Source organism: Aythya ferina, assembly GCF_964211825.1.
Source record: "Aythya ferina genome assembly, chromosome: 10".
NCBI lineage: Eukaryota > Metazoa > Chordata > Aves > Anseriformes > Anatidae > Aythya > Aythya ferina.
The window spans coordinates 106621-131425 of NC_140306.1; the positions used below are offsets into that span (position 1 = coordinate 106621).

General features: G+C 38.6%; 2 protein-coding genes across 5 annotated transcripts in view; both read left to right on the plus strand.

Moving 5' to 3' along the window:
• FGD5 (FYVE, RhoGEF and PH domain containing 5) overlaps positions 1-8918 on the plus strand; it is a 101043-nt gene extending 92125 nt beyond the window's left edge. Inside the window, exons 18-21 of the mRNA XM_084530930.1 lie at positions 1202-1329; positions 4101-4229; positions 6083-6231; positions 6839-8918. Of these exons, the coding sequence (XP_084387056.1) occupies positions 1202-1329; positions 4101-4229; positions 6083-6231; positions 6839-6875 (443 nt within the window). The 3' untranslated portion in view covers positions 6876-8918. The remainder of the gene's footprint in view (positions 1-1201; positions 1330-4100; positions 4230-6082; positions 6232-6838) is intronic.
• A 143-nt stretch (positions 8919-9061) lies between these two features.
• The window catches only part of NR2C2 (nuclear receptor subfamily 2 group C member 2), a 50726-nt gene continuing 34982 nt past the window's right edge, over positions 9062-24805 (plus strand). For 2 of the 4 annotated variants that reach the window (XM_084530931.1, XM_084530932.1), the window contains exon 1: positions 9062-14266. In XM_084530931.1, coding sequence (XP_084387057.1) covers positions 13463-14266 — 804 coding nt within the window. In that variant the 5' untranslated portion in view covers positions 9062-13462. Of the gene's footprint in view, positions 14267-17523; positions 17608-18887; positions 18988-24805 lie in introns of those variants that run through there. The other 2 variants (XM_084530933.1, XM_084530934.1) reach the window with 2 other exon arrangements.

A 24805-nucleotide genomic window follows, 5' to 3' on the forward strand; every position in this document is an offset into this window, starting at 1 on the left:
GCCAGGCTGTCCTCTGAGGGTTCCTCTGGCCTTTTGATAAGCCAGAATAGCGGCAAACAGTGAGATGCAAACAGTATAGCCGATAGCTATTCCTTGTTGTTTATACTGAATTTTTCCTGTTATAGGAAAACAGTGGCTTTACTATTCCTCATTCTGTCCTCACCCTTGTTGTAGCTTTTACAAGAAATGCCTAGGCAAAGTACAGAGCCTCTAAGAGCTTTTCTACATGGGAAGTTAATCTTGGAATAGATGAAAGCACAAATTCAAAGTGGAAGAGCTATGGCCTAACTAGAACTCTGTATCTTATTGTCCCACTATGAGTCCCTGTTCTGTTTTAAATACACACCCAAATCAAAGATAAATTGGGGTGGGGGAGTATACATCTCTCTCTATATATAATACAAATATTTAAAAAAATGTATTTATTAACAGAGAATTAACATGAAATAATGTTCTCCCACAATTATTCATGGAGACAATCCCTAAAAGTAGGTACATTCTAGTGTCAGAGCTAAAATAACAGGGACAGGTGAATTTAGTTTTCCATTCTGATTAAAGACATTAACACTAGCCAAGCAAACACATGAACTGATACTGTCACAACAGCCAAAGCATTCCCAAGCCATTGTGTGCCCAAGAATCGATAACTCAGATTTGTGCTAAAACAATGCCGAGCTTTACCAAAACTTCCTGATAATGTGTGTTGCCAGAGGAGAGGATCGTGAAGATGTGAACTCAGACAACAAGGGGTAATGAAGACTGATGTCTCCCTTGCAGAACTCAAAGTGTTCTTAATACAGAGTTCTCAAAGAGTTTTATACTGAAAGAATGTCCCATTAGTGAATTCATCCTGCAGAGATGTTACAGAACAGAGAGTGAGATGGAAAAGCCATTTGGTTAATGTTGATTTTAACTTAGAAGAAAACAAGCTGTGTTTAGTGTTTTGTCAGCTTTCTTGCAGGCTGCTTTCAAGAAGCTGTAGGTTATTACCATTACCCTAGGGTGCTATGAAATCCAGCAAGCTAGGCAGACTTAAAGGGGAAATTCAAAAGAAAAGCTGAAATAAAAAACAGCTATGAAGGAGGCATTGCATTTTCCGTAGCTGGTTTGCATTAGTGTATCATGTGTCTCTTACGCCTACTATGATATGTGCCGATTCACCTATTTCCCCCTTCCCTTCTGAATTTTCCTAATCTTGCAGAGCGGCCACTAAGTGTGAGCTTCCCTCCAACTTCATCCAGGTGTTCAAGCAGTGCCTTCTCTGTCTTCCACAATATCCATTATTCATCTTTTAAGAAACAGAAGAAGATCCCTTCAGCTCTTATGGAGGTAGGACCAAGCTGCCTGAGAAAGGCAAGGAACTGCACAGAACTGTGTGCTATTTCAGCAGCTTTGTTTATAATTTATTCTGTGTGCAGTGGGCTCAACCCATGCCCTGGTCTACTTGCATCATGCAAGTATCTTTTCTATTTTTCACACTAGAATTTCAAACACAGGATACTCTGAGCTCTGAAGATACCACAGAACCTTTTTCAGCCCACTAAGAAACCTGAATTAGAGCAGCTTGCTTTAATTACTTCATCAACCTGTAATGTCTTCAGAAAAATATAAGACTACCTGACGGTAGTAGCTAATAAAAGAATGCAGGTCATAGGCCTTCACAAGTATCAACAGAGCACGATTTGCTGTCAATCAGTTACTTTTTATGACAAGACACTTACTTCTGAAATTTTACTTTGATTTCAAAAAATAAAATGCCATTTAGGCAATAGACTCTACTCTTTGGCAAGTAATTCAGGAGTGCACATTTAATCAGTCGTTTTCCCCCCAGCTCAAACCAAATTATTTCAAATAAAATTGATAAAATCTCGATCCCACCAATGTAAACAAGCAAAATCCCCACCTGTTTCAAAAGGACCACAATTTCTCCAGCTATATTAATTTTCTTTCCAAGAAAAAGGTGTCAATCATGTTGATGCAGTCTAGGTAGCAAAGTTGCCTATTAAACCTGAACACAGTAAGGTACTCACATTTCACTGAAATCAGCAAGTATTTATCATAGTTTCTTCAGAAACTCAGGAAGAAAAAGAGAGTTCATGAACTCTGAAAGAAAGCAAAGGGAACTCAGGAAGATTATAGTGGTGTCAAGTTGCACAGGGAGAAAATTAGAAGGGCCAAAGCCCAACTGGAACTCAATTTGGCTAGTGCAGAAGAAGACAAAATAGACTTTTTTAAAAAGAATCTCCATCCTTTATTGGATGTGATGGAAAACATAGTGACAAAAGATGAAGTAAGGCTGAGGTATTTAATGCCTTTTTTTTGCCTCAGTCTTTATTAGTAAGGCCATTTTTCCTCAGGGTACCCAGACCCTCTGAGTTGAAAGATGGTGACAGGGAGTGAGATGAAGGCCCTGTAATTAAATGGAAAACTGTAAGTGACCTATTACATCCTTTGAATGTTCGTAAGTCTATGGGGCTGGATGGGATTCATACAAGGGTACTGAAGGAGAGGGTGGAAGTGCTCAACAAACCACTTTGATTTTAGTAACGATCTTAAATGCAGGGCACAGGTCTCCTTCTCAGCCCCGAAATTTCAAGTTGTAGCACACGACAAGGGAAGAGAAGGCTACAGGGAGCTGCATATTGGTTTGTGTCCAACATGGGACTGTTAAAGATGCCAGAAAGGCTTTAAAATAATAAAATAAAATCAATGCTTTATGATTTACATATAGACTCTTAATACAGAGATGGTGTTTCCAGCTGGGATCTAAAATGACATGTGCCATATCCCTACTCCAACAGCATGCTGACTGTTCCCTGAGGCAAAAGAGACACAGATGGAAATGTCCTGAGCTCCTGTCCAGAACAAAGTTACAGAGCTGTAAAACCACTGTGTCACAGACAAAAAAAAGTGTGTTATGCTGCAAATGCCACCTCAGCACAACAGAATCACACATGGCACAGGGCTGCACTCAGGTTCCCAGGTCATGACCAAAGAAAGCATCCAGTAAGTCCTGCCCTATGGCTGCACTTCCCCAGACACTCTGAGATTATATGAAAGAAAATAAGGTGAAAACATCTTGCTGAATTCATTGTTATGTCAAGACATGGGAAATTCTTGAGGTTTATTTGTACTGAAGTGAAACTAAGCCAAAAATACAAGCATGTAACACAAACACAAAAACTGGATACTGAGAAAGGCCAAAATTCAGCTGTTATGACAATAGTATTGTCTTTCTATCCACAAGGAGGCAGCATGTTTATTAATGTGAACTGTCTCATGGTAGCATTGATGCATAACTTTTTTCTAATTTGTTTTACCCAGGTCTTGGAATATTTTTATTCTACTACAATACACTATTGTGATACTGCTCAGTCTTCTATTCTGTTAGTGTTAGAAAGGCTGTTTTTGAACCTCTGGCCTTTGTTTGTAATTTGGTATAATTGCAGTTAACTGCTGCAATTAATGATGCATACTGCATTATGTGCAGGTGTGCATGTGCATAGTTCCATTCACTCAAAATGTGGATCCTTAAGATCGTTAATGGCTTAGATCTCAAAATACTTCTGTGTAACCTTCCTCGGAAATATCACAAATGAAATAGTCACTATCAATTTATTAACATAAATGAATATAAAACTATTGCAAAGTCCTAAATATACCCACATCTTATAGGTGTTCAGCTAAAGGACTGTCCTTCCATATTGGAAGCATGCACTTTCAGTTTACCACCTCACCCCCCTCAGCTGCTTCCTCTCCTTCTCTCCCCCCCCCACCTCCCAAGAAAATAAGCTGGGAAAAAGGACAAGTACACAAGTACACCTTCTCAGAACACAACTGTAAACTTGCTGACCTTAGTAACAATTTGGTTGCATATTTTCCATGTGTTACTGAGAACTAAATTTAACCAAACATCTTCTAACAGTAAAAAAAAAGAACAGTAATATCACACTTATGCTTTGTATTTCTCCATATTTTTAGTGGTCTACTTATGGTTTCATGGACATAGCCCTAGTTGTCTAGTATGAGATGAACATGCATTATCAGGAGGGGAAAAGCCTCTGCTGTCACAAATCCTGCTTTCTCCTACTTTCCTCCAGGTGGCAGCCTCGGGAGAGGGAGCTACCATCAGTGGTTACCTCAGTAGATGTAAGAGAGGCAAAAGACACTGGAAGAAACGCTGGTTTGTTATCAAAGGCAAAGTCCTCTATACTTACACAGCAAATGAGGTACTGTGCAATCTGACTTCAAATAGTTTCTTAACTGGCTTTCCTCTTTTGCTCTCTGCAGTCACCTCTCCGCAGAACCTCTGAGAGCTGGTTCTAACAGACCGAGTTCCTGGGCAGCTCTCCTTTTCAGAGGGACTCAGCCACAAACCTGGGTGGACCTCAGTAACCCTCCTAACAAATTGCTCTTCATTATTTGACTTTTTGCTGGTGCTGCTATATACTGTCAACCTTAGTCTAGGTATTTACACACAAACACTTCAAGGTAACTGACAGATTTTTTATAGATGGCACTGTAATCCATTTCTGGTGGTGAGGAGAATCTTGCACTTTTGCAAGTATAAATATGACATATATATATATCCTACTAGTATCAACAGGGAAAGACAGGAGACAATCTGGAGAGGTGAGAATACTGCTCTCTATATTGGCCTGTAAGCTCCCCCTCGTAGCCAAGGAGATTGGGTATAAACTAAAGCATTTTTATGTACTTTTTCTCTTCCTAGTCCCTTTTCATATTTTAATTTATTCTCCTTTGTGAATAGCTGCATTTACCAAAGTAAATGCAATACAACAGGTGGTTATGACTGACAGATTCCATAAGCAGAAGCATAAAAAGTAATTTTGCTAGACAAAGAACACAATGCGAGAATTGTAGTAACAGCAATATTTGATATTTTAAGCCCTCAGAACACTTTGCAAATGTCAATTATTTAAATTTTCTTCACCAATTTGAGGCATGAAGCATCATGATCCCCTTTAAACAGATGAGATTGAGGCACAAAAGAGCTCATTTGGCCATCATTGGAAACTAACTTATCAATTGCTTCAGCAGGGCTGTTGTATAGTTAGTAATCTCTTATTTTTTCTGCCTACTTCCTTTATATTTAGACCACGTAATTTTGAAGTAGACTTTTTTTCCAAGGCCCTGCAGCCTCTTATGACTTTTGCTGAACTCAGCAATTCAGACTATTACCATCAAATTCTGTATCCAAGACATTACTTACCTTCTTTGACTTTTGAAGTGATCTGGTTCAGTGATAGGGAAAGAGCAGCGGATGACTAATTAAACTTTATGCTCCCAGTTTGCAATTCAGTTTCTAAGAGCAGAAGCAAAGGCAACATACACACACTGAAAACATTACACACTTAGAGAAAACATTACCCAGGTATAGTGGCCAAAACTGCAGCTTTCAGTGACAGGTAAAAGGCAGTATGAATAATGCTTATCATTTCTTGAACTTATAAAAAGCCGTGTTTGGCAAGCAAGATGCATGGCTGTTTCTTGGGGGTAAATTAACACTGAACTGCATTACCAATTCAGAAATTTGGAGGCCTCATTGTTGAATGCGAGCATGCTATTTGACATAGTGCATGTTTCTAAAAAAAAGTTGCTAGTTGCTATGAAAGTTGCTATGAAAGGAAATGACAAGGTACCAATCAGACTACTATTTGCATTCAGCAAACAAAAGGTGTTTCAAAGTAACACAACTGAGACTGAGCTGTGTCTCAAACTTTCAGAAGCGTTGCTGCACGTCCCATACTGTCAGCAACCTTGCAGTTTACCTTGTGGACCATTATGTCAAAGGTAGCCACCAAAGTTACGGGCAATTTGACCTTGTGGGTGACCATGAATAACTAGACTTTTAGAAGTGTTGTTGGAATTCAGGACTAGGTGAACATGTGCAAGTATGCACTGGCACTGTTCCTGTTTAAGAGCCACCAGTCCAGCATCAGACTGGTACTACTGCTTTTGCAGCCCAGAGAGGGGTTGTATCATGATTGGTCTTCAGAAAAAAAGCCCACAAGCTGTTACAAGCCTTCTAATTTTTGGTTCACTTCTTGTTTGTTTTCAGGACAAAGTTGCCACAGAAAGTTTGCCTTTGTTGGGTTTTACTATTGCCCCAGAAAAGGAGGAAGGAAGTACGGATACAGTTTTCCATCTCTACCACAAGCAGACTCTGTTTTATAGCTTCCGAGCAGAGGATAACAATTCAGCACAGAGGTATGGGGATAGACTTCCACGCTTGGCAGTATGCAGGTGTAAAAGCTTTAGTAGGGTTTTCCTCTCCTTCACTTCAGAACTCCTACCATAACAGAGTAAACAAATGGCTTTCAGTGTTGATTAAGCTTAATTGCATGCGAGAGATGTGGGTGATTATAAATCTATTGTGTTTTTGCTCCCTTGAATAGTTAGAAAGGAGGCTGAGTCTCAAGAATCATACCTAGAAGTCTGTCAAATGTGATTTTTGCACAGGAGCTTCCCTGATTTCTGAGTTCTATTTATCCATCTCTTAGTTTGCTCATCAACAAATAATTGTTCAGATTTCACAATTTATTGCTACTGCTTCCACCTAGTAAAATAATCATGAAATTCAAAGTAAAAATGCCAGCACCTCAGGACACACAGGGAAGGAAATTATTGTTTATGGGAGGTTTTGTTGCTTTTAAACATACTTCAGTGGTTTCATATCTCCCATTCTAATCACAAAACCATAGTTCCTCACTGGAGCAAGGATGAGAAATACAGTCCTTTTCAAGCTTAATGTTCTTCTATTTCCTAAAGAAACTGAATTTTATATGTACCACTCTTTCCTTCCTGCCCTTTTTAGGTGGATTGAAGCCATGGAAGAAGCATCCATTTTATAGCAGCAATCACCCAATGGACTTGGAATAAATTCTCAGATTTCTATACATTCCCGACAACCTTTTATATGTCTTACAAAACTGAACAGTGTATTTCAGGCAAACTGGTTACATACACTGGAGATATGAACTGTTTCCAGATTGCTCTCTTTACTTCCTTCCTCTTACATCCACTTTTTTTTTTTTTTTTTTTCCAAAAGGAAACTTTAAAATAGGGAATATTTATGGTGATCTTTATGTCTGTGCAAATTCAACCTGTGTTATAAGCCTCTTCTGTGATCTCACAGTAAGCTAAGTTTAACATCAAGACCAAAAAAAATGGAAATACTGACTACAGTAAGCAACAGGGTCAATTTTACTTACTGTAGAGCACTATCATATTTCATTCGGTTGGTTTTGGTGTCTATCATGAAATGAGAAACAATGTAGTAAATGACAGATGCTCATTTAAAGCACTTTATTATTTTTATTCAACTACAGCTTCACTATTTCAAGTTTCCAAGGAGTTTGGTGGACCAGTTCGTTACTCATCCATTAACAAGTGCCAGCATGAAATCATGCCCTGCATATGCTAAATTGTTTCCACGGAAAACGAATAAACAAAAACATTCACCTGCTCTACCAATGCTGCACTAGATAATGATCCAGGATAATTACTTACTATCCTTTATAATTTTACACAAACCACTGTATAATTTATTTTAAAGGAGCTAATTTCATACCACTCTAGTATTTTGAAATGCACTATAGGAGCTCTACAAATCTAGACACTGAATAGTATAAAGTCTCCCTAAATATTGCATCAGACTCAAACCCAAAGGATATTTTTAATTTATTATAAACCTATAGACTGTTTTTATTTAACACTAGCCTACCTTGTAGTGTTAAGATTTTTATCATCTATTTAAATACTCTAGCTTTTTTTTTCAATCCTCCTGATGTTTCTGCTGTTCTTATGAAAAACGTCATTAAAAGTTTAATCCATATAACCAGCACACCATTTGAAACATGCTGGTGGGGTGAAACACACTTGTCTGTACCTGCTCTGTTAAGAGTGCTTTGAAACTCCTGTAAGTAAATGTATCTTACTCCACCTCCAGGGCTGGATTCTCAGCAGCTAAGTGTCAGTATGACTTCAGAGATGTGCTGCTTTATACCAGATGAAGATGTAGAATTCTGGAGTGCTTTTTTTTTTGTTTGTTTGGTTTGTTTAAATAAGGTTGAGAAGTGATGTTATAATCATTGCAATAAAATGGTTTTGTGTCCTATATTTGTCATAATACTTGACTGAGGAATAGAATGGCATTTATGATTAAAATATATCTTTGTATGAAAATAACACGCTCAAGAATTTACTTACATTACAATACATTGTGGGAAGGGGAGACTTTACTATTTCAAGTTTTGCCTTTCTTCAGTAAGTTGCATGGATACCTGAATTTTTGAGTAATGAACTGGCTAGAATTTTCCATATTTTTAAAGGTCTGTAATATGTATCCAAATGATAAAGATAGTTCAATTTATCACCTGGAAAAACAAGCTTAAAAAAACAAATACAAGTCTACCACTAAATAAAAATATAGCTGTATTGTTTTTATTTTTTTTTTTTAATACATCTGAGTCTGATAGTTTCATAAAGCACAGATTATCATATGCAAACAGAAAACAAGTATGAGAAAAGTAAAACTTTTGTATTCTTTCATTAATGGATGAACACCAATGCTAACTCTTGTTTCATGTTAAAACTATGGCCTTGCTACCAATAGACTGTATTTTCCCCCTTAAAAACTTTTTGCACTGAGAGAAAAATAAGAGAATGTTGAATACAGAGTAAGATTTCTAACAAAAATTTCTTTTCTCAAACAAAACAAAACTGCACTACAGAACAGTATTATGAAGATTTAGGTGCTGACATCTTCTGACTGTATGAAGTTTTCAGTGATAAGCAGGAAATGAATACATGAAAGTATTTTGTTGTAAAAAGTAACGTACAGTGCTATTAAACATGTTTTAAGTAATGTGGAAAAATAAAAGGTCAAAATATAACTGCAGTTCTACAGGCTTTTCCTTTACAATATTTTCACTTCTTTAATTCCATCTTTGCACTTCCAGTTAGCGTTAGCACACACGAATTAACTGATTCTCTCACAAAATAAGGAAAAATATCAAGTCAGAAGACAGCAGTTGAGGCCTTCTGGTAGAAACAGGATTTAGACCTAATTGCTATGCTCAAGTGTTTTGGTCAACACTGCATTTAACCACTACAGAGCCACCCCACCTGTCAACACTGCTTCAGTCACAGATACAAATGGTCTCACAAGAGGAAGAAAAAAAAATAAAATGCCCTCATAATTTCAGTCCTACTTGATCTAATTTGAGCAAAGCTAAGGACAGGAATTATCTCAATTTCAGAGATAAAACTTTCTAAAAGTGATTACCAGATTAACATGTTAAATTGAGATATCTAGATGGTTTGCTGTATGCAGTTCACTTATAAGCAGCTCAGTAAATTTTCTTCCTAACTCTTGGCTGTTATTGTTCTCTCAAAAAAAAAAAATTAAAAAAAAATTGTTCCACACCTTCATAAATGATTTAAAAAAAAAAAAATCAGTAATAAGGCACAATATACTAGTTAATCATTTGATAATTCAAATGCAAACTGACCTTATTTGTTGTTTCAGTTTTTTTATTTTGCCACCGGTTGAAAAGCATTAAAATGATTAGCGGTTATCTGCAACTAATATATAGATCTATCTTACAGTACGTGCCTTTTTAAAAATCTGTTTTTTAAACAGTTGTTATAATCATTTTCCCAATTCAAAGTGTAAATCATGCAGCAGAGTTGAAGCATACCAACATGACAAGATCCCATGCCATTGTAACCAAGCTCTGCTAGGTCTGGAGAGCCCTGGGGCTGCTACCCTTCCTGAGTTCATTCTGAATTGCTTTTAGGATTGAAGAACATCCTGCAGCTATGAATACCAACCAGGCTTTTCTTGTTTGCGTACTGCTTTGATACAAAAGCAACAAAGACCTCTGGCTGTAACCACTTTCAGTAATATGAAAGTAAAAGCACTGCCAATATTCATCCAGGGGAAAAGGTATTCCCTTGCTACTGTGTGAACTTCCTACGTGCAAGACTTAAATGTGACTTCAGACATTACTTGGGAACATATCAAATAAACTTCAGTGTATTAAAAACAGTATCATCTGGATTGAAGGATATTATTAAGACATCAATTTTGATCTAGTTTTAACAAGAAAATCACTAGACTTCAGGGCAGGATTACAGTCTCTTTCAGAGAGACCCAGTAAAACAAAAAATAGATTAAAATAAATAGATTTTTCCTAAAACTGCTGTTTCACAAATATTCTGAAAGTCTTCCTTTTCCATAGAATAAAACAAACACCAGGAAACCTATGAAGTTACCATGAAACAACAACAACATTGTCATTCTTTGCCATGTTTCTTTTTATTATTATTACTAATTGACAAGGATCTTACATTCTTTTGGTTATTTTAATAGTTGTTGATTTTCTTTTTCCAGAGAAGTGTTGCTTTGGAAAGGCATGGAATACAGTTTAAATAAACATTCAGATTTTTTTCATCTTTTTATTTGCAATAATACATTCTTGTGTTGTTTTGCTCACTCCTCTTTCAGTTAAAAGAAACTAGAAGGACAGTTTAATATTTGTCTGTATTTTCATTTCATACACTATATGACACATTATTAACTGTAGTACTTGGCAGCAGACAAATTTGATCTTAAAGAAAGCACCAGAGGAAGTGGAATTACTTTATATCAACAATGACAGCCCTTACTAAACAGATACAAATATTTCATACTGAAAGCTCACTTTAGGTGAATTTTAGGGCAGGGTTAGGATTTTGCACTGCTCTTGCCTTTCACAAACCTCAATATACAGCAGTTGCATATTTTTCTTAAAGCTACTTTTTACAAATACTATGTTCACAAATGAAAATAAAATTTAATATATGAAATTAAATAATAAAATGAAAAACTTTCTAGATTATTCTCTGCAAAATTTCATTTTAAGTTACAGTCACTACATGATAAACACCAATGATTTCTGAGAACAAAAAAATTAATTTCCTATAAACAGGAATTCAATTCAAATACTACACTGTGGTATCAGGTACATGATACTTTCCATGTTTCTGCACACCATCTAGAATATTTTTGCCTTTCTTCTGATGTCTCCAAACCCAGATGCAGCATGCTGGCAAGCCTAACAGCTGCAGTCAGCGTGGGACTTAACTGCTAAGCAAGATCTTAAAAAAAATAAAATTAAATTAAAAAATCATCAGACCATTAATAAAAGATGTAAACCAGGAAAAAAAAAAGTGCATAGCCTTCAGAAAATGTCTGCTAAGCCCATCAGTGTTCACAGCACTTGGTTCAGATTCCTAATATACCATGTCTGTGTCCAATTATATCTGTTTCACCACAGGGCAAGCCAAAGTAATTCTGAAAGCATTTAACCGTGTTAAAGGAAAGCTTAATCTTTGGCATGTCATGAATTTGTTTTGCCTTAGAAATCTTGAAACTGCTGTACACCTTCCTTACTATGAAATAAATCTTTGTTGTACCATATAATTGGCTTCCCTTGTCTTAAATATTTTTAGATGACAAACACGATTTAAAAAATGGGTCAGTCCACTTGTATTTTCAGAAAGCTGTAGCGCAGAAACAAAATTAAAAAAAGACCATGTACAAGTTGGAATGTGCACCCAGAAACAGCTAAGCAATGACCTCAGTACCATACAGAGGGCCACCAAACAGGTTGGAGCACAAGACAAAGGGATCAGGTGAGCTCTGATATAGTCAATGAGATAAAGGAAAACAGCAAAAACTACTCAAACTCCTGAAAAATATGCAAATCTGATGGCAGTTATAAACATGGCATTTCAGCATGGAGGGAAGGCATTGTGTTCTCCTGCTTTCTCAATATCCTTGTAGAGTACTTTCTCTCAGTGGACAATTTGTCCTCTACCACTTTAAACTAAATTTGACTATGCTTACACTCACAGGATCACTACAGAGAAGTTCAAAGGCAAATGCCACAGACTGTAAGAATACTCAGGCAGCATTACATCTTGGTTCTTGCTCATTCAAAAAAAAATAATGCTGTATTGTTTTCCCTCAGGTTTATATATATTTATTTTTTTTAATACGTAATCTAGGACTAGCATTTGTTTTGCTAGCCCCAGCAACCATCTGGTTGCCAATATATACTGTATTGTAAACAAAAATCCCTTAAAGCCCAAAATATCAGTTTAAGGAGGCAAATGTTTTCATTTTCTCTTAAGCTACCACAGATTATTAATATATAGTGAAAGGATATTGCAGCTCTTTAGTTGTTCAGATTTACATAAGAGTATTTGACAGGACTTGATGGCCTTCGGAGAGAGGCCATCAGTTGTTCATATTTCCAGTTCTTCCTCAGACAAATCTCAAACTAGCTTCAACAAGAATTCTATTCATATCAAAAAATGTATTGTCAAGTCAGTAATAAAATTCTCTGAAATACTTTTCTACCTAACCATGAACATAAGTGACATGGGGAAAAAAAAAAGAGGAAAATTGATTATGATTCTGATAAAAACATTTTAGATAGCAAATAGAAGGCAAAACTAAGGATTTGTTTTATATTTGCCCACACCATCACCCAAAAGATGAGCATCTCACAGTTTAAAGCATAAAATTGCCATTTTTCCCAAAAATTCTCAAAGACAAGTGGTCATAGAGGCTGTTCCACAAGTCATACCCTAATATCTAACCTACTTCACAAATGAGGGTATTACAAGAATTTTGAAAATTTTTACATGTATGTTTAAAAAATGAAAAAATAAATATTTACACTTCAAAATTATGTTTTATGTAGAAAAAAATCTGCAACTGTGTTTTCAGTAATCAGTTTTTGGCGGTACATACATGTCCATGTTTTGAAAATTTGAAAAATCTTTGTATAAAATATTTAAAATTACAGTAGTAAATAGGACATTTTTCAAAATGTTTTCCTTTATCTATTGCAAGGATGTTTGTACATCACGTGCCTTAACAATATTAATTCCAGTCATGTGACACCAAGGCTATCAGACATAGCCAGTTCTAATTAACATCAGGGTGCTTACTATAACAATTCAGACTATAGCATCTTCTGTTTAAGTCATCATTGCTTCCAGCTTCTCTTTCTTCCACACATTTCCTTTCAAGAGTTACTGTTATTTCACATCTTCAGTTTTAATGTTTTTCTGACCACTGCTTAAGTCAGCTTCTGTCAAAATGACCAGACACAAAAGAAACTTCCTAGAAGTACTAAAATTAAGCTAGATCATTTTGATAGGTGTAGCTTAAAAATCAGCTAGACACAATTATGACAGAACTGGGCCCATGAGTCAATATTCAGTAGCCTCGGAGAGGGCTATTAATGACAAGCCCTTAAAGGCGGTAAGCTCTTAAACCACCGCGGACGTATGCTGTGAGAACACCTCACAACACCCTATAATCACACATTCAGAAGCACAACAATCCTCACGGCCAGCTTTACTGGGTGAGCTCTAGTCAATGACAGCAACCTTACAAAATGAAACAAGAACTTACAACGGTCTGAAGGCAGCCTTAACAAAAGTCAGCATCAAATCCTTTGACTCAGTGTCTTCGGTAAAATCGAAGATATATATCCCACGTACACGTGGAATATTTACACCCACCCTTGCACAGAGCAACTGCCCCATACAACTCCAGGCCGCAGCAGAGCCGCGCCGCCAGGGCTCAGAAAGGGCTCCACCTAAGCAAGGCGCCACCGTTCCCCGTTCCAGAGGGAGCCCGGGCGCTCCCGGTTGCTCCCAGGCGCAGGTCCAGGCACCCCCCAAGGCGCCCTCCCAGGCACCCCGCGGCCCCTCTCAGCCGCCGGGCCGAACGCGCCCGCCGCCCGTCGCAGCGTTGGCGCGAACGCGGGCAGCGGCGCAGGTAGCCCCGCCCCACCCCGCCCCTCCCCGCCGCCGTCCCGGCCCCGCCCCGCCCCGCCAGCAGGATGGAGGGGGCCGGGGCCGGCGTGGTGCTGGGAAGAGGAAGCGCGGAGACGCTCTCGGGCGGCGGCGGCGGCGGGCGGGGTCACGAACTCTGACCTTTCACAGGGGCCCGGCAAACACCGTAACACAAAGCGCCCCCTGCCCCCCGCTCCGTGGCACGGCCCCGGCCCTTCCTCCCCCCCCCACTGCCCCCCGCCAGCCCCTCACCGCCGCCGCCGCCCTCGCGGGGGGAGGGAGGGCCGCCGCCGGGCACCTCCACCCGACGCAGGCCCGCCCGGGCCCGGGCTCGGGCCCGGGTCCGGGTCACCGCCAGGGCACTTTGGCGCCAACTCCTGAGGTAAAATTCGCTTTTTAGAACCGAGCCGGGCCGCTGGGGCCGCTTCCGTCCGGACCGGGGCGGGGGGGGGGGGTTATCGGGACCTTGCTCGTGGCACCCCGCGAGCGGCGGAGGGGAGGCGCGAAGGCTTCGGTAACGTGCTGGTGAGCAGCAGCCGGCGGTGCCGTAGGCAGGCCTACAGCTGCCGGAGGGAGGGAGGGAAGGAGGGAGGGAGGGAGGGTCTGCGCGGCTCGGGGCCGGTCCGTTGCGGGTGTTCCAGCGCGGAGCCGCTGTGCTGGGATGCGGGCCCCTTGAGGTCGGAGCCGGTCCGGTCCCGGTGAGAGCAGTCCGCTGCCCGGGGGGGCGACGGTCGCGGAGATGACGGGCGCGGGACGCGGACGCGGAGAGGGAAGATGGAGTCTGAGCGGGCGGAGGCGGCGGCTTGAACCCGACCCTTTTACCTTTGCCACCGGGAGGGCGGAGGGGAGGGGGCGGCGGGTACTTTGCATACGGGGCTGAGGCCGCCGCCATCTTACCGGCCGCTTCCCTGCTGCCGCGCCCGCGCCTCTCGTAGCCTGACACAAGGATATACCGGGGGGAGGGGAACGGGGGGCCTAATGGCGGCGGCAGCAGCCCCGCCTGGGACTTGGCCGCCCGCCAGCGCCGCCATCTTGTGCTTGGTCGCGTCCCTCGGTGTTTTCCCTCTCGCTCGAGAGGCGGTGCCAGCGGCCTGATAGGCGGCCCGCGCAGCCAATCGCGGGCGCGCGTGGGCCGGCTGCCTCTCGGACGGGGCAGCGGGCGGGGCGGGGCGGGGCCGGCGGCCGCGGGGCACGGCGGCCAATGGGCGCCGCGGGGGGCTGCGCGCGGGCCCGCCCTGGGCCCGGACACGGCCACGGTCACCGCAGGGCTCGGCCGCCGGCCCCGGCGTGCCCCGTGTGGCGGGGCCCCTGCCGCCTCCCGCCGCCTTCCTGGCAGCGGACCGCGGGGGCCGGGCAGAGCCTCGGCTGCCCGCCCTCCTCTCCTCCGTCCCGCTGAGGAGCCGCCTGCTGCCCGGCCCGGCCGCGGGAGGCGTGCGGGGCGCAGAGGCAGCGTCGCTGGGCCATGAGCGCAGACGGCAGCGCGGCGGGGCTCGGCTCCAGCCGTCCTGGTGCGGTCCCGCCTAGAAAGCGTTCAGACGGAGCGTGTGACTTTCCCCTGAGGTTTCCCTGCAATTTAAGGGGAGAGATGGTTTTGCACGGTATTTTGTGCGGTGGGTCATCTGCGTGTACCGCAGTTGGCTGCCGCCCTGTTACATTGGAAAGGTTCTCCAGGTGGTCCAGCTGCCTCCCTGCTGTTATATCCTACTTCTTTTATTGGTTTGTTTGGAGGACTTTTTTTAATGAAGTCTGCTGCTCAGGGGCTTTGCTAATGAAGCAGATTTTGCTTCTTATGTCACTCTGAAAGTCAGCGTTCTGAACGCTGGCGTGTCGGTCTGGTCTGTGAGCTTCCAACTGCATTTGATCTGATTGCCTCAACTTACTGTTGTCTTGGGAAGGTAAAAAGTGAAAAAAACTTTGGATAACAGCACCACCAGCAAATCTGTTAGAGACTTACCACAGCAAAGGTATCATTGAGGCTTAAAAAGGTACTCTTACAAACAAAATATCTCATCTTCAGGGTTTTTTTTTAATCTTAAAGCGCTGAGAAAAAAACATGTTATGAGCACATATTTATTTTTCATGATGAACTTAAAAATGAGAAAACAATGAGAAAGAATTAATTAGAGAACACCTTGAGAAACTGTCCATCAGCTGCAATATTAAATAGGTCTGGTGGAAACGGTCCATAAACTTGCTATGCAGGCTGAACACTTAAAAAAAAAAAAAAAAAAAAAAAAAAGCTGTGTGGGAAACTAGCGTATCCGTGATTTCCACAGAGGATGTCTCAATTTTGGTTATGCATTGTTACAAATGTGTTACAAATGATCTTCCGTTGATGTATACATGTTATTTACATGTTTAATTTACCATAATAAGATTTAATCTTTTTAACTTAACAAATGTTGACATCTTCAACAATGTTAGCTTTGTAAAAAATTGAGTTTGGAGAGGGGTATATGGTGCTGGGAACATGAATGCATTTTCCTATTATGTGTTTTGCTACTGATAGTAGTATTTATTTTTAATTTTATGTGAAATGGTTGCCTTGCAAGTATCAGCAGAAAGTTTTCAATGAAACGTTGTATGTGCTGGTATTCAGGAATGTGTTTTTGTTACCGATGCTTGGGTCATGATCTGAACTCTGTAACAAGCAAGTCACAATTCAAAACCCACTGCATGAATTTGAAGCCTTAATTAAATTTACCCTTGGGGAGGCACAGCACTCTTTTTTTTATTTTTTTTTTTTAAACCCCTGAAGAGCATAAACCTCAAGGTACAGACACTTGAAGTAGTATAAAGCAATTCAGTAGTATTTTCCCCTCAGAGTTACAGTACTATTACATTATAATTACAATGTATTTTCCATTATCTGTTATTACTTTTTAGATGGGATAGCCTGTTTCTTGCACAATGCAGGATGTCTGTAGGAATATGGGTGATCATGGCACTTTGATGGATTGACTTAATAAAAATTTGATCAAGCACCATTCTCAGATTGTTCTTTCCTAGTTCAGGGAATGGCTTAGTGGTGGACTTTAGTACTAGGTTGAAAGTTGGACTAGATGGTCTTAGAGATTTTTTCTAACCAGAAAGATTCTGTGGATACATATGAGTAGACTTAGGGCGCTCTAATGATGCTGTATTGTGCACCGTATCTGAAGAGATGTGAAGAGCGTGCTATTGGAGTTAATGACTTTTGTAGGGCATAGTCAGAAGCCATTTTAACTATAAGGTTTCTCTTCTTTGAATTCAGGCCAGCTCCTTAAAAAGTCCGTATTTCACAAACTGCATCAGTAGTTGACAATCAAATCAGTCCTTTCTAATTTATGAAGTTAGTATCTCTTACTTGCTGCTTAAATTAAGAGAAAATATATATGACAGGCTTTATAAAGTAAAAGAATGACTATGTGCCTATAATAGTAGAACATAGCTTTCTGAATACTATGACTCCTACATGCGTGCACTGTGCGTATATATGTGCGTACACACGCGTTCACACATCCAGGGCATATCTTCTTATTTGTCAGATAAATTGAGCAGTATTGTAAGTTCTTAAGTCATATCAGGGATTTCTTTAGTAGTAAGGAAAAGCCCTAACATTTGTGCCTGATGGAAGTTGCTGGCATCTTTTTCAAACAGGTTCTCTAATGATCTTGCTTCGCCATGGCAACCAATATGGAGGTGCTGGCTCAGCAGGTAGTGGAAGCTCAGCAGGTGGCTGAGGTGAGTGACAGATGATACCACTATGTAAGATTGTTGTTGCTGTTTACAGCTTATCATAATTGGAACAGGAAATCCCTATAGAGCAGTACTGCAACACAATGGGCAACAAACAAACTAGTGCAACCCATACGTGGTTTGTTTACAGTATATTGTTCTGGTGGCCTCCATAGTAGGAGTGCACGTAGAAAGTTCACCGTGAGCTGTAGAGAAACGTGTCTGTAATACGGAGTTGTGTGTTTTGTTTTAATATATATTTTTTTTCTGGTGATATGATAATGAATTTAATCATTTTAGCCATGAAAAATTTCTGCTCATCTCTTGAGTTGCCATCTAAATCTGGAACAATGTTTGAAGATACCTGTTTTACTTATGTACTATACTGAATTTACAATAGAGTGATTAATTTAAATCAGGCTTTATATTTTGCGTCTACATATATGAAATACAAGCATTAAAATCTACTCAGTGATATAGTGATGTCTTAATGTATAATCATTGAAGCTTGGATGTTCAACAGCTAATATGTTTAAACTGACTCACAAACACTCAAACTACATATGGCCATAGAATATAAATAATTTCTCTTTCAGTTTGCAAACTTTAATCAAATAAACTAGGTTTTTGTTGCTTAAAGTTATTTGGTTTAATGTATTTGGTTTAATATCTTTCAAATGTACTATGGTTTAATCATATGATTTTATAATTATGGGATTTCATAAATAATGAAGGGCAAGTAGGCTAAGAGTCTTCTGTAGATAAGCCCATATCTTAGACATTTTGTTGGATTTTTGACTAATTGAACTAAGGTTATACCTTAATATTAAAAAACCAACAACCTTCAGTTCGAGAAGCAGCTCTGTGTAATAAATGTGTCATTGGATTTTCAGAAATGGATTACAAATTCTTATTTACAGCATTTTTTTTAATGTTGGTTCTTTTAAAGTATATCATGACAATGATTGTACTATAATGTGGAAAATGGACTATGGAGTATGATGGAAGTAAGACCAAAGGAGTAGTTTCAAAAAAACTAAAATTTCACATACTGAAACTGACAAGTGATTTTTTCATTCAAATTTTCTATATCAGATATCAATATAAAATATAAATTTTCTATATCAGATATCAATATCAATAATTAAAAAAAACTCCTCCAAAACAACTTGGAAATAAAAATATGTAATGGAAACCCTGCAAACCGTATAGTATTTTCATAGAATTTGAGGTCTATACTCACATCTAAGGCACATAAAATGTGACATTTGTAATTCCTCGTGCAGGAAATGCACCGTGGTAACATAGTGTGATGGTTGTATCTTGCCACTGGAGAGATCGCTTCATCCCAAGAATTTATGAAGCTCTGTGATTTCTTCCTGGCCGGTGGGTAAATAGAGGGCTTCATCTCTTTATAGTATTCGCCTCCTCCTTAAATTATACACTTGTCTGCTGCATAACCCCATGAAAACTAGTTTTCATGGAAAAAGATTTGCAAACAGCAGTGTCTCATTAAGAGTTAATTGATGTTACCTTTAAACTTTGAACCATTTTTTTTTTTTTTATGAATGGTTGGGTGTCTGCAGTCAGATACAGGTTTTAACACAGATAAAGACGTTACTAATTTTCTTAAAGTATGCTATAATACTGTACTCACTGTCAGAGAAAATGTAGTGTAAAGCTCGACAGTTGCTTTAAATGAGAGGCTTTTTTGAAATACTACTTTTTTATCAGGGAAAATTAAATGGAAGGGAAGTTATTAATCGTGTACTGAATTTTAGCTTATGAATGTTGAGAGACAAGTTGTGAACAGGGTAACTTAATGCAGAAATTGGCATGTTCAACTATCTCCGCGTCAGTTTTTCAACATAATTGCCACATTTGTATTGCATAAGTTTATTGAAAACTTTGATGCCTAGCACCACCTTGGACTGTTGTGCAAGTAGGCCATTTTTTTCTTGAGTAAGAATTCATCAAGTTTGTTTTCAGTGATACTGTGGCTGTATCACTGGAGTGAACTGAGTATTCTCCACTATTTGCATTTTTTACTGATTCTTGTTTTAAGGGCTTTCTAAAATTGTCCTTTTAATGGTTCTACTGCTTTTGCTTTCTTTATAGCAGTGTTGCTGCTTGCATTTTTTCAGCTGTGTATTTCTGAAGAGATTGGATAAGAGTGTTTCATTTTTTGTGTCTGCAGTTGACTATACTTCTTGTTTGTGAGATTGGAGGACAGAAAACAGCTATAGGGAATTGAGAGGGAATTTCAGCTATTTTTCTTCATCTTCAGTTGCTTTTGAAAAGCATAAAAAATAGTTCAGTCTTAATTCAAAATAAGTAATGCCACTTTTATCAAGTATTTAGTACTGTCACTATGCAATATAGCAGTGGCCCAGGTTCAGTCCCAGCACCTACTCAGGTTTAGTTTTCTTATTGTTTAAGGAAAATGTATTCTGTTATGGACGTGTATTATCTGTGTGGCACCTTAGTTTTAACATGAAGTATTCAGGTAGAGCTGTCACTACAGGAGGGAATAAGGTCTTCCAACATCAGTTCTGATGTGACCAGGAAGAACTTTTAATAGTAGCCAGAGCTGTCCCTTTTCTGTTCCATTGCATCCTTCTCTTTCCCTGCTAGAGGCTATAGGGGGAGAATCACAGGAGTTGAATATCTTGAGCCTTGTGCTTACTAGGCGCTTATTTAGGCTGGCTGCATTGCTGGAGGATTTTGGTTTGTTTCCCCAGTGCCCTGAAAAGAACTTATCAAAACCTTGGGCCTTTCTGAAAATACCTTTTGCAATGGCACTAAAAAAATACTGGTTATCTTTGTCACATATTCTCTTCAGATGTCTGACGTGATGAAAAGTGAGAGTAGAAATGCTGCCAATCTGACTGTTTTTCACTGTGTTGTAAGAGTCAGTAAAGTGCAAAAGAAGGCCATTTATTTTCAATATCTTATTGTTACCAGTAGCCATATTCTCATTTTGGATGAATTTTTTCAAAGTGGAGTTTTGATGCTGAATGCTCTCAAATCATTCAAATACAATTCACTGTTGATCGTTAAGACCTAGCCATACTCAGTCAGCCTGAGAGGTATCTCACACAAAGTACATATTGGAGAAAGGAGATTCTACATACCTTACACAGCTTGGCAGCCTCTGAATTCAAGATGTTACCAGATGTGATAATTTCTGGTGTAATATAGGTCAGCCAGGCATTTATGTCAGATGTAGTCTGAGGATTTTTTGTGATGCAGATGAACCAAGAATTACAGCTTTTTTCATGACCTTTGACTTAAAATGTCTTGTACAAGATATTGCAGCAGAATCCTGTTAGGGCAGTAAAACTATGGACGATCTTTTTCTGAATCTGAATTTATCTGCCATTCTACAAAGGGTCCAGGTGGTCAGCACAGTTCATTCCAAAGAGTATCACTGGAACTTTCAGAAGATACAGATATTTTTCACGTTTGTGAAACAAATATTATTTTCCAGGCAGCACATATGCTTTTCATGAAGGCCTATTAGCTTAGTAGCTAAAGATGTTCATTAGGAAAAATATTTATAGAAAAAAGTCTTTCTGATATAATTTGAGATGTAGCAGTTTTTTTATGCTGTAAAAATTGGTACAGTATTTTTCATTGAAATTCTTTTTAACTTTAATGGGATAAAATTTGTAAAAAGTTTCAGTTTCAGGGCACTGTTGAACATATTTGGTTTGCAGTTGCTTTAACAATGCCTTAATTTCTGTTTTCTTTTCTATAATACTAATAATACATGTAGTACCTCTGCAATTGTTTTCTACTTAGTGATACCTGACTAGTGCATTCAGGCAATACACTCACTTTGATTTTTCATAGTATGATTATAGGTAATGTTCTTCTATTTAAGTTAGAAAAACTAGAGGCTTTAGTGAAATTATGAATTCAAAAATTCCTCCAGTCTCTGGCCTATTGATTTATTCCCTTGATATATTTGTCAGATAATTCCTTCATTATCAATTTTGATAGTAGGGGAATAAGCTATTTAATAAAAAAAAAAAAAAAAAAAAAAAGCTGTCCTTAGTAACTAAATTTTCAATAGGCATGTGTTTGAGCATATCTACATGTGCATGTAAAGAAAACACTATTGGCAGGTCAGTTTAGTAAATTAGTAAACAATTTAATTGAAAGGCTGTGAAGAAATCTTCATTATTTCAAAGAACAACAATCAAGAAATTTCTGGAGAACCTTCATTTCAAAGTACTGTTTTTACACAAACACAGGCAGATATCCAAAATGCAATATAATACAATTGCAACTAAAATGTAGAGTTAGTTACTTTTCTAAAAAAAAAAAAAAAGTTAGGAAAAATATAAATATATACTTTATGTATGCAATTATATTTATATAAAATGACAATAAATGAGTAGAACAGAAGTAGCCTAATTTAATTTTGCCAGCCCTAGAAATGCACATATTTGTCAAATACTTGTTTTTCAGCTTCATGATGCAAGATAGTGGATATATACATTTCTAAGTATATGTTTTTTGTTTCCTGGAATTTATGTAGATCATCTGTTGCATTTAATGCAAATCATTAATGAATTTCCAAACACTTCAGCCTGTGAAATTATCGCTAGTGAAACTTAGTAGTTTGAGAGCCTAGGTGAATGAAGTCCTCTGATTGGTCCAAATCAGACAATTCTCCATGCCTTGCCACTTTTCTTCCACTTCAGCTCCATCTTCCCGTAGTGTACACTTGGCATGATTTGTGAAGTTCTCTTCTCCCATTCTGCCTACTTTGTATCTAGCTGCTGTGTGGGTACTAAAATTGAAGTATTGGTTGTGTCCTCATGAACTTCTAAGGGAATCACATGCATAGATGAGCATGAAATGTTTTTAATCAATACCAGATAGGATTGGTTAGTGCAGTGAATCTGAAAACTGCTTACATAGACATCAAGTTGTCTTAAGTCCTAAAATCACATTTAATAGTGATGGCTACTTATCTTTTTTGCTCCATCCAGTTGATACAGATCGAATTCCATAATCTCTCTGCACGGTAGCAAAAATTCCAGTACAAGATAGGTCCTGGTCTTCTGCAGATGCATTCAGGAGGTACTAATGACATTTCCAATAAGTGAAATACATACAAGAACAAAAGTTAGGTCATAAGCAGAATGATAAATATCTGAATTCAATTCTGAGTAGTTTTACTGTGAAAATTACAATTTACAATAATTTCAGAATCTTCTTAAGAGTCCCACTACTGTATTAAGCATAACATGATTAATATTAAACATGATCCAGTACTTAAAGGGTGGCTACAAAGAGGATGGAGGTTTTCTCTTCATAAGAACCAACATGGAGAAGACATGTGGCAGTGAGTACAAGATGTACCAGATGAGACTTTGTCTTGGTGTAAGATTTTTTTTTATTTTTTTATTTTTTTTCCCCCCCGTTAGAACAGACGATCACTGGAACAAACTCCCTAGGGATGTAATAGAAACGCCATCACTGGAGGTTTTAAAGATGCAGGTCAAGAGGGTGCTGGATTAGACTCTCTTTTCCTATGAAAGGTTGGACATGATGATCTTTTGAGGTCCCTTCCAACATAGGCTGTTCTGTTATTCTTTGATAATAAACTCTTTAATAATATACTCCTGCAATATTGTTCTATAACAATGTTTCTGCTGATATATTAGAAACTCTAAAGATAAGAAATAATAATTCTGCTTTACTATGGATGTTTATTACAGTAGCATATTTGATGTCATATAAAAATGAATGAAATTATTTCTATTATATCTGTGCAGGAGATAATGCTTAAAGTATTTTTTATTTTTTTTGATGGAACTAAAAATCTAACCCCAAATGACCTAAAAATCTAATGTTTCTCATAGTTAAATATGCATGTTGTGTATGTATTTTTGTTCAAGTTTTTGAGGTTTCCCAGGTCAGATACTCAGTACGTTACAGGACACTATATAGCTGGTTGGTTTTATATTTTAATTCAGATTTCAATCACTCTGCTAACTTTTCTTTCAATTCAAAAAACAAGCAACTTGGAGTCTTTTGATTTTTCTTATGTGTTTTTTATAATTTCTGCTTAAGTCTTACAAAGATTCCACCTTTGCAATGCAGCTGTTCTGAACTTCAGAGGTGGGAAATATATTTCTGAGCAGAGGGTTATGTAGTGATAGAACATTATTATATTCAGGATTCAATTTTTGTTCCAGCAAAGACAGCTGCAAATAAGGTATTATAATCCTCTTTCTTGAAAGGCAAATAAAAATCTAGTGTTACGTGGTTATTAAGTATGGGGTCAGATATTTAGCACAAGAATAATAAAACTATAATTTCAGTGGATGTTCTTACATGTTCAAGATTTCACGTATAATAGTTTCCCCCGCACTACATAACAATTAGTTGACCTGACATTTTAAGTTGTATCTGTGCTGTAAATGCAATGCTGTAGTTACAGTGATTATTCACAGTTACTATTTTTAGATAAATGTACAGTAAATAACTGTTTTCTATCAAGTAAAGAGCCTGTTTTCAATAGTGAGAACATCTTGGAGCTAAGTTTGGGAGTCCACACATAAGACTTGCTAATGGAAATTCACTGTATTCAAGCTTACTTCCAAAAAAAAATCAAAAAAAAAAAAAAAAAGTACAGTCATTTTTGCCAGAAGTTCAGGTAGCATAACTTAAAATTCCCATTTCTAAAAATTTCAAAATACTTTTTTTTTGTTTTCATTCGTCAATCATCGTTGCACCTTCATCCGAATGTTTTGTGATAGAAATTAATCTGAAAAAATCACTTGGGCATAACAAACTTACTGCATTAATTCTTAAATGTAGCAAGACTGATCATGCTACTTCATATTTATGGGGTCTGGACAAGTTCAGAGTGGCCTACACTCCTTTAAATACATTGGGTTAATAAACTTTAAGGCTAAAGATGCTCCAAAGGAACCGTGGTGGATTTTCCTTTTAAATTTTGCCAATTTGAAAATAAAGATGCAGACAAGCTCTTTTCTCAAATTTCATTTAAGAAATATTCAGAGTGCAGGTTGAGGAGCTTAAGAAAGGAGGTGGGAAGCTTGATAACCTGGGAATACCTATCTTCCCCAGATGGAATGAATCTTATTATTAGACAGACTCCTTCAGCAGCTGGCAAAACAGCAGAACACGTCGATTCTGCTTCCTTGGTTACAGGGAATGA